The sequence below is a fragment of the Haliotis asinina genome, chromosome 12 (genome assembly GCF_037392515.1).
Source record: "Haliotis asinina isolate JCU_RB_2024 chromosome 12, JCU_Hal_asi_v2, whole genome shotgun sequence".
Classification (NCBI taxonomy): Eukaryota; Metazoa; Mollusca; class Gastropoda; order Lepetellida; family Haliotidae; genus Haliotis; species Haliotis asinina.
The window spans coordinates 15756689-15767248 of NC_090291.1; the positions used below are offsets into that span (position 1 = coordinate 15756689).

The 10560-nt window shown below is 39.5% G+C and overlaps 1 protein-coding gene across 1 annotated transcript; it reads left to right on the forward strand.

The window, feature by feature from the left end:
* The first annotated feature begins 896 nt into the window (after window positions 1-896).
* Window positions 897-7018, forward strand: LOC137258058 (mitochondrial import inner membrane translocase subunit Tim21-like). Its single transcript, XM_067795607.1, has 6 exons — window positions 897-1279; window positions 3110-3172; window positions 3814-3911; window positions 4268-4341; window positions 5890-5989; window positions 6713-7018. The coding sequence occupies exons 1-6, from the start codon at window positions 982-984 to the stop codon at window positions 6800-6802; spliced, it is 723 nt and encodes a 240-aa protein (XP_067651708.1). The 5' UTR covers window positions 897-981; the 3' UTR covers window positions 6803-7018.
* The last annotated feature ends 3542 nt before the right edge of the window (window positions 7019-10560 follow it).

The following is a 10560-nucleotide window of genomic DNA, read 5'->3' on the forward strand; positions in this document are numbered from 1 at the left end:
TCCGCCCTTTTCCAAAAGCTGTATCGGCCCCTGTCCCTGCTATGTAAACCGTCAAGCAGTTACTGTCGAACAGACATCTAAAACTTTGCTGATCTAAATACAAAGCAACACCTTTTGTTTCCATGTCATGATTTTTCATGAATACATTGCCAACTAAGCGTACATTTGATCTTTAAATGGTATGGATGAATTAGGGGAAAAACCCAACAAATTTAGTAAAATCACATTTAATGCGTGAATATTAACTCATATTTTGTTATCAAACGCACTTTCTATTAAAACTGACACTTGACCTTACCAAACTATTTTGGGGATGAGCACGTGATATTATTGTCCACATTTTTAGATCATGGTCTGTGTACTCCAAAACTACCACTGTGACGGAAATCGGTTACTCCAAACTAAATTAAAACACCCAGTTATCGGTTAAAATATTACCATAACTAAAGTTATATGATTTATCTTAAAATAGTCCCTGCACTTTAGTCCCGCTCGGTGGCTGATGGCAGATCAAAGCTAAATCATTCCTTATTCTGAAATTCTGTCGCCATAACTGCCCAATATTGAACAGGGGTCTTCGGAGTGACGAGGGTTGTAAGAGGCCATGGGTCTGATGTCTTCGGTGACCTGTAATATTTCGGATGATGCTCATAACATCAACCAATGGTTTTGACACAAACTCCATTATCTGCAGTCTGCCAATATTTTGCTGTGACATTGTTGAATATGTAAATAACATTCACTCACCTGAATATACTTTTAAAATATTTGAATGTCACCCATATCTATTCTGTTTTTACAATCAACGTAAAATCTGTGAAGATTATCATGTCGGGTCTCTTGTGGCCGTTTTATCAAGTAGAAGTAGTTTCAAGGGTAATGTACCAAGGGTAGATAACTCTAATGTTTGATACCGTTCCACAACACGTTTTGGAGAAGTTAATGTCAATGCAATTTGACATTTCAGCATAGTTCAAGAGAATGAATCAAACAGTCACGAAATTATCACGGCTACTCAAACGTTTTCCCTCAAGGAACACTGTCTTTCATTTTATACGTAGCGACAATTTTTATTGTAAGACATCGTATAGACGTTTGCTAGGCACATCGACATCGAGTAGAAAACATGAAGCAGTCACATGCTTAGATAGAGACTTGCTGTGCGCGAAAAGGCTACGAAGTCAAAGGTTCTATGCAACACAAAAACAAACGGAAGATAAGAAGGAGCTTGTTGAAGCTAAAGAGGGTCCTTACTCTGGTCTGACACGTGGAGAAAAGGGTCAGTTTTGACATAGCATCACCTGATCTTGCATGTCCTAAATTCACTGTTAGATCTCAACAATATAAACATCTTGCATGTTCGAAAATTCGATCTCAGCAATATACAGATCTGGCATGTCCTAAATTCTGTATTAGGTTATACCAATGTACAGATCTGACATGTCCTAATTTCAATGTTCAATCTCAGCAATGTACAGATGTGGGCTAGATTACAGGAATTACCCCCAAACCAGCCCTGATATTTGACCCAAACCGACCTCTGATATTTGACCCAACCGTCCCCAAGAAGTAAACATTTCTACACTGACATATTAATTAGAGGTATTAGTATAGGAGATGTACTAATATAAGCAGTTTTGCCTGTTTGGCAATCCCCACAAACGTTTGTAAAATTATACAAATCTGGCATCAAAGGAAAATAAGTAATGTTTCAACCCAAAAAATGTGTATGTTCTATAGATCACAAATGAACTGAAATCTTTATTATCTGTGCTGTGAGCTGAGTCTAAGTTTTGTACAACAAGAAATACATTGTACTCATCTTCCAATTAAGGTAATTACCATAACCGTCATTGCCATTAATTAACCCAGGTTTCGGTTCAGGTGCGTTGTCGGTTTGGATTAAACATACAGGGACCGGTTCTGCTTGGGGCCAGTTTGGGTGTATATGGATCACAGAATACCAGACACTTTCTGGTATCTTTGAAAGCAATTAAGTTTACGTTTGGTTAGGGTAAGGATTAGGGTTAGGGTTTGTGTTAGGGTAATGGTGATGTAACACAAGGTATCCGGTACTCTGTAACCGTACCCAGATCTGACATGTCCAAAATTCACTGTTAGATCTCGGCAGTGTACGGCTCTGCATTTTCAAGTTTGCTTTTACTAGTTATTATGGTTGCATAGGGAAGGCCTCCCACATTGACATTCTTAAATATTGTGGAGAGGTGTCATTGTATGCTGCGCCCTTGTCCTAGGCCGTTTTATGTTCAAAACACTCACTCACTTATTCTCTAACTCACTAACTTAACCACTTCACCACCAACCTACTGACTATTTTAAGGCATGATGTCATTAAGCCACTTCTTGAGTTTTAACAATATTGCAATGGAAAGTCTAAAACCTGTTTAGCTTCTATATTTTAATGTGTAAATGTTATCTAACTCACCAACAAAGTTATTACCTTGTGGTGCATTATTTCCTTGGCATATTATGTTTTTAATATTTAAAATTCATTGTGATGTGTGATGATGTTTGTTCAAGCATGTACTGTTATATATTGATGAGTTTAGTTGATGCAGTCACATTTAATTTGATGTAGGGGCATTAAGTTGATTGAATTGCATGTTATATAACTGAATAAACAGCTTTGTATCATACTAAAACAAAATATTGATGTTAAATGCAGTGTAGGAAAGATTACCCGTCCCAATGTCTGAGACAGGTGAATTTGGAGGAGGATGGGTTAAAAAAAAACCTGTCCTCATGTCGGGTCCAATGACACAACTGACAAGGATGCAGATTCAGACTATGACTCTTCAAATCTTGATGGCGATGTTGATGATTTGTCTGAAGACTAGGTCTGTAATGTTGTAACCAGATGATTCCACTAGGAGAGATTTAGCAGTCCAAGCTCTGTGTGTGCATATTTAAATGATAGCTTGAAACGAAACAAACCAGTTTTAGGTTTCAAAGTGATGTTTTATTTATATTTGGAGGACAGGCTAAATTTTAGCAGGACTGGTAAAAATTTGACCTTCCAGTCCTGTGGACAGACTAGATTTTCTTTCCTACGCTGTGATAATGACATGATGATGTTATTCTATTCCAGTAAAGGAAGCTGGCAAAGATATCACTTATGGCTTGGTCATTCTAGTTGGTGTTGGTATAACAGGTAAGTAATCCAGTTTTGTTTAAACCAACAAGAGATGATATTCTTTGGATTTCCAGCATATATGAGACATGCGAAAATATGATCAAACATATTTTATTTGTCTCTAAAACCCAAAAAATTAAAAATCTCTTTTTGGGAGGTATATTCTGAAGTTTAACTTCTTCTAGAGGCATTTAGAAGTTGTTCATCCATGTATTGACATCCTTCCTTATATTCTGAAAACATTAATGAAAGAAAATGAATGCTGATAGGATTAAAAATATAAGTGATAGTAAAACAACTAGTGTTGTGCTTCTGCTTTTTTTCTGTAGTTAACTGTTGTTAAAAACAGGGTTCAGAGGTCATTGGTGGTTCAGTTGTCAAATGCATTATGCAGAGTAGCATCCCTTGGATGATCACACTGTATTGACAAAATATATGAACGTTGATAAGACAGATTATCAAGATTGTTTTAATTTTGAAATGTCTATTTTTCGTTGTGAAAACAAGAGATATGCTTTGAACATTCAATGTGTTTCTTCCCAAGGTGAAAAAAGGCTCATAGCCTGTTCATTTATCAGGAGATTTTGATGTAAACTAAATCTTTTTGCTGCCAAAATTTATATGAAATCTTGTTTTCATGACATGTTTGTGATTAACAGGGATCATATTCTATGTGGTTGGCCGAGAGCTGTTTTCATCCCAGAGTCCAAGTGGGATATATGGAGATGCTCTGAAGAAGTGTATGCAGAATGATCAAGTAAGTGCTGGACTCCCCAACGTCGTTCTTCCCATGACCCATGCAGATCCAGGTTAGAATTTGCCTTTATTAACCCATGCTTGTTGTAAGAGGTGACTTATGGGTATCAGGTGGAGAGATTCTCCAACTTAGTGTCACCAATTGCAAAGATCAATGCTCTCATGCTGTTGATCATTGGATCATCTGGTCCAGACTTGATTATTTACAAACTGCTGTCATATATCTGGAATGTTTTCCCCATATGGGTACAATGTGTGAAAACAATATTTAATGTCCCGACATGATATTGCTGGAACAATGCTAAAAGCAGTGTAAAACCAAACTCTGGTATTTTAATATCCATGATTCTGTTTCAGTTGATCAGCATGCTGGGAGAGCCAATGAAAGGCTACGGTGAGATGACACGACGCCGGCGTCGAAGACATGTCAGGTAACAAAACCTACATGAATGTACATAAATGAAATTACATTGAGGTCATACTGTCCTCTTACTTTAATCATCCAAAGTCTGGCTAGCTGGCTAATATCCCAGCTGAGTACAACAATGATCATGATGCCAGTCACTGGATTGTCTGGTCCAGATTAGTTTCAGAGTTCATTCTTACTCCTAGCATCAACAGAAACTTCAAGAAGTCATGTAAATAACACCATGTATTCATTTGCCAAACGTTTGGGACTCATTGTTGTGATGGTCTTATGTTCTTAGTAAACAAAGGGAAGGTGGGGGTAGCTGAATGGTTAATGAAGCCAATTTTGGATGTGGCCCACTGTAATATTGCTGCTAAAAGCTACATGAAAACATGCTCACTCATTCTGTCAACAACCAGGGACTTGATTTTCGAAGCTCTCTTGGTGCTAAGACATTCATGAGTTGATGTTAATGTGTGGCACTTACAACTATCTTAGCACTAAGAGAGCTTCGAAAATCTTGGCCCTGGCTTCCAACTACCTGGTTTCCCAGTAACTATGTCACTTGGTTGTATTTACTGATTGGTTTATCTTAGTGTTCAGTTCTGTTGTAGCCATCACACCTGTTGACAACAATAGTTACAGTGCTCTGCACTGTTGTAGCCATTTCACCTGTCGATACAATAGTTAGTGTTCAGTTCTGTTGTAGCCATCACACCTGTTGACAACAATAGTTACAGTGTTCTACACTGTTGTAGCCATCACACCTGTTGACAACAATAGTTACAGTGTTTTACTCTGTTGTAGCCATCTCACCTGTTGATACAATAGTTAGTGTTCAGTTCTGTTGTAGCCATCACACCTGTTGACAACAATAGTTACAGTGTTCTACACTGTTGTAGCCATCTCACCTGTTGATACAATAGTTAGTGTTCAGTTCTGTTGTAGCCATCACACCTGTTGACAACAATAGTTACAGTGTTCTACACTGTTGTAGCCATCTCACCCGTTGATACAATAGTTAGTGTTCAGTTCTGTTGTAGCCATCTCACCTGTTGACAACAATAGTTAAAGTGTTCTACACTGTTGTAGCCATCACACCTGTTGACAACAATAGTTACAGTGTTCAGTTCTGTTGTAGCCATCACACCTGTTGACAACAATAGTTACAGTGTTCTACACTGTTGTAGCATCTCACCTGTTGATACAATAGTTAGTGTTCAGTTCTGTTGTAGCCATCACACCTGTTGACAACAATAGTTACAGTGTTCTACACTGTTGTAGCCATCTCACCTGTTGACACAATAGTTTCAGTGTTTTACTCTGTTGTAGCCATCTCACCTGTTGATACAATAGTTACAGTGTTTTACTCTGTTGTAGCCATCTCACCTGTTGATACAATAGTTACAGTGTTTTACTCTGTTGTAGCCTTCTCACCAGTTGACACAATATATACATGTTCTACTCTGTTGAAGCCATCTCACCTGTTGACACAATATATACATGTTCTACTCTGTTGTAGCCATCTCACCTGTTGACACTATAGTCACAGTCGTCTTTTCTGTTGCAGCCATCAAGAGTTCGAGAGTGGTGGTGCGAAATACATGAGGATGCGATTCTATGTTGAAGGCCCTCATGGAAAAGCCACTGTAACTGCTGAGATGAAGCAGGTAATTGTTACGTTCCAAAACATATGATCCGACTAAATTTATCAGGCGTCTCTCTCTACCATTTCTCATACATCTCTCTACTTTGGAGATCCATGAATTTATTAGAATTGATTTTCATTACAACTATTGCGGACTGGATGGTCAGGTACCCTGACTTGGTTGACACATTGTATCCCAGTCGCATAAATCGGTGTTCATGCTGTTGATCACTGGATTGTCGGTCTGACTGGATTATTTACAGACCATCACCCAATAGCTGGAATACTGCTGAGTGTGGTACTAAACAACAAATCCACAAGTTGATTGCAGCATTGAACCACAAACAATATAAACAATAATTGTTAATGATTCAGTGGCCATGACCAGCTACTGGCAAACAAGGATAAGTTGAGCACCGACCTGACAATTGACCCATATTGGCATGTGTGAGTGCCACCCACTGGCACTTGTCATTGTGAGCAAAGGGGCCCAGGTTGTCCGCAGTCAAGTGTTGTTTCTATACCGACTACATGAGAGTCTTATGAGTCAGGCATGTGCAGCTATGTACAAAATCAGTTTCATTGTCATGCACTGCACATGCACTAGCCTACATCTGCTCCCCCTTTCACAAACCAAGTGGATGTGCTCATTGCCATGCACTGTCTACTTCGCTGTGGAGGTCTAACTTATCCTTGTTTACCAATATTTGAGATTCGTTCGTGGCAAACTTTCCTTATATTTCAGAATGATGCAGGGAAGTATGAGTACCGATACATCGTGGCTGAGTTGCAGGGCTATCCAGCACGATCTGTGTTAGTTGTGGACAACACGTGATACACACCAACATCACCTGCATGCAGTGTGTGCTGACCAATCAGCAGTGTCTTGTATAACTGTTATTAGTCTGGAGAAAGATTTTTTTGATGCAGTTTGATATGTGCCATCACTTCGTGTGTGTGCAGATACTTCAAGAAATGGTGTTGTATCTCATTTACATGATTGACCTTTTGTAACATACCGTCAATAAAAGGTGGTTTCTTTTTAATAAAATCATGTTATATATGATAATACTGCACATACTTCAATATGAACAGATCTGATAGTCCAAAGTGATAAACAGATCTGTATTCCACATTATCTGTGTGAAGATCTGACAAATCAGAATGTGAATTTTCTGATCAGGTTATTGGCATCAAGGCTGGTCAAATTTGCAGTAAAAGTTTGCAAGCTTTGAAAACAGCTTGTTTGATTTCTCAAACGTTTTTTCTTTTTTTTTTATTTGTTGTGTAATGGCACGCTGAGCAATATTCCAACTTTGTAAATAGTCAAGTCTGGATCAGACAATCTAGTGATCTGGATCATACACATGACATGATCACGAATTTAATGATGTATGCAGTGCTGACTTACTTGTACGCTTTACAGTAACACATGTTGGAACTCATCCTCGATATCTCCAGGGTATACTTTCCGAAAAGTCTCCACTATACCCTGGATGCATCTACGGCTCAGCCCGATAAATTTATTACCTCCCTTGTCTGGCTTTTTATCCAATCAGGTGTCTACGCTGAGAAGTTGAGCGAACCAGTCACAACTCACTTTTGCTGTTTTAATTCTCTAACCGATTAAACTTGGCAAACAAACCATGCAGAGGTACTCTGAAAGAGGTAGATGGATTTCTTGCGTATGTTTTTTAAAAACGTTTCTGACCTATAAATTTGCAAGTATGATTTCCCCAAATTGTGAGTCGCACAACGAGCAAACCTTCTTAGTTGCAACTGCTACCTTTCTTGACACTGGCAAGTTCGGTTATAACGGCAGCCTTGCTGACTGGCTACTGTGAAAATGCGGAACCAGCAAAGGGAAGTAATAAAATTATCGGGCCGACCCGTAGATGCGTCCAGGGTATAGTGGAGACTGTTAGGAACGTATACCCTGGAGCTATCGAGGATGGTTGTAACTAGACTGAGTTTTTAAGTGTTTAAAACACTCTCGCTTACTGTTTGCAATACAATAACATGTTTGATGTTATGCTGAATTTTTCAGGTGTGAGTCAGATGCTTACTTGAAACATCTACAGCACTCGCTTACTAAGGTTGCTATACAACTAAATATGTTTGATAAGGCTGAATTTTGTATTGTCTGCTTCACTCGCTTACTCTGCTGTTCAACAACATTTGTTTGACCTTAGGCTGAATTTTGTAACGTCCGCAGAACTGCTACACTGTGCTATACAACAGCATGTTTGACATGGCTGAATTATTAAACATCTGCAGCACTCGCTTACTCTGCTTTCTATACAACATGTTTGACATGGCTGAATCTTGTAACGTCTGTAAGATATGTTTGAACGGGCTGAAACTTGAAACGTCTTCAGCACTCGCTTCCTCTGTTTGCTATACAACAAAATATGTTTGACAAGGCTGAAATTTGAAACGTCTGTCGTACCTGCTTACTGTTTTCTATACAAGAACATGTTTGACATGGCTGAATTTTGTATCGTCTGCAGCACTCGCTTACTCTGCTGTTCAACAACATAAGTTTGACCTTGGGGTGAATTTTGTAACGTCTGCAGAACTGCTACACTGTGCTATACAACATGTTTGACATGAATTTTATGACGTCTGCACTACTTGCTTACGAAGTATAATTTACGGTAACTCATCGTTGACGTTAAAATGAATGTTATATCGTCTGCAACACTCTTTTAGGCAGTTTGCTATGCATATGTTTGACATTTGAGGCTTCATTGTATAACAATGCTTACTTTGTGTGCTTTACGGTAACGTGTTTGGCGTTCAGCTGAATTTATGTCTGCGCACTTTGTATGAAGTGAGGTAACTCATGTTTGACGTTTCGCAGAATTTTATATCTGCAAAACGACTTTGGTACTAAACGGTCTTACATGCTTGACACATACTTACCATACTTGGCATTGTCGAGCGGAAGTTTAGCCAAGTGGTGAAAGCGTTCAATCCCCAAATGGTAATGGGCGAAGTCCGTTTATGATGTTCCCCGCTGGAATCTTATGCCTGGAGCCTTGCTAAAAGCAGCTTAAAACCAAAAGCCCAGTATTGGCTAGAGTAGTGTAGTGCTAGAGTAGTGTAGGTTTCAAGTAACAAGGCTCTCTAGTACATGTACATAACGGATCTTGAAGGTCAGTGCTTAACTGGCATCGCTCATAAAGTAATTGAACGAGTGAAAGGGTGAATAAGTGAGTTTAGTTTTACGCCACACAGCAATATTCCAGCCATATGGCGGCCGTCTGTAAATAATCGAGTTTGGACCAGACAATCCAGTGATCAACAACATGAGCATCGATCTGTGCAATTGGGAACTGATGACATGTGTCAACCAAATCAGCGAGTCTGACCACCCGATCTCGTCAGTTGCCACTTACGACAAGCGCAGTCTTTTATGGCAAGCATGGGTTGCTGAAGACCTGTTCTACCCCGGGACCTTCACGGGTCCATAAAATGACGGTGTCCTCCCAATACGACTACTCTCCAACTGGACTACTTCCCAACTCGACTACTGTTGAAATACTCATTTCAATTAGGCACCCTTTATAATAATGGACTCATTCCACTGACTTAGTTAAGTAAAGAACACAACATTTAAAAAAAAATAATTAAATAACCAGGAAACAGGACGGATTGATAATCCTCACTTGTTTGATCAGCTATTTGTTTATACAAACATTAGTTTTATCTGATTGCATCTTTAAAGTTGTGTTTGTGATGATCCTTAAAAGAACTGATCAAAGTATTCTTGTATAAACAAACAAACAAGCTTCAATGCAAAACAAAGGAGTAGTAGCAAGAGGTAGTAGAGAGTTAAATGTCTCAACGTCTCAGTTTTTCAAAACTTAACTATATAAGATTGGAATGGAAATTTCATGTTATAACTATGGCGAATGTTCAGAGAGCAGAGTTTGTGATATCACAGAGAGGAGCCCGGCAGGTTATACATCAGAGCTATAGATACAAGCTGAACCGCACTGGAGATACTGCAGTCTACTGGAGATGTGCTCAGACTGGATGCAAAGGAAACATCTCTACAGTTGGCGAATTCATTCGTACTGTTACAGGAGCACACAACCACCCACCAGAAGATGAGACATCAATGAAGTTGATCAGCAACCTCCGCAAGCGCTCCCGTGAAGAAACGACTGCAATTCAACAAATCTACAACGACGAAATCAACAACATCCCTGTAGAAGCTGCCGCCACTGTCCCGCCCCTGTGCTCTGTGAAGTCTGGACTGTATCGTCACCGACGCAAGACAACGCCTGCACTTCCAAAGGACCTAGCATCGGTCAACATAGAGGGTTCCTGGGCTAACACCAAAGACGGTCGCCGATTCCTGGCAGTTAACAGTGGCAGAGAAGACAAGATTCTTGTATTTGCGACGGATGAAACACTTGAGATGGCCCAACAAGCGAACATTCTGTATATGGATGGCACTTTCTATTCTTGTCCAGGACTGTGGCACCAGCTGTATGTCATCCACTCCATGGCCGGCGGCAAGATGTTTCCCCTCATGTTTTGCCTCTTACCAGACCGTCGCCGAGAGACTTACACTCGCTTGTT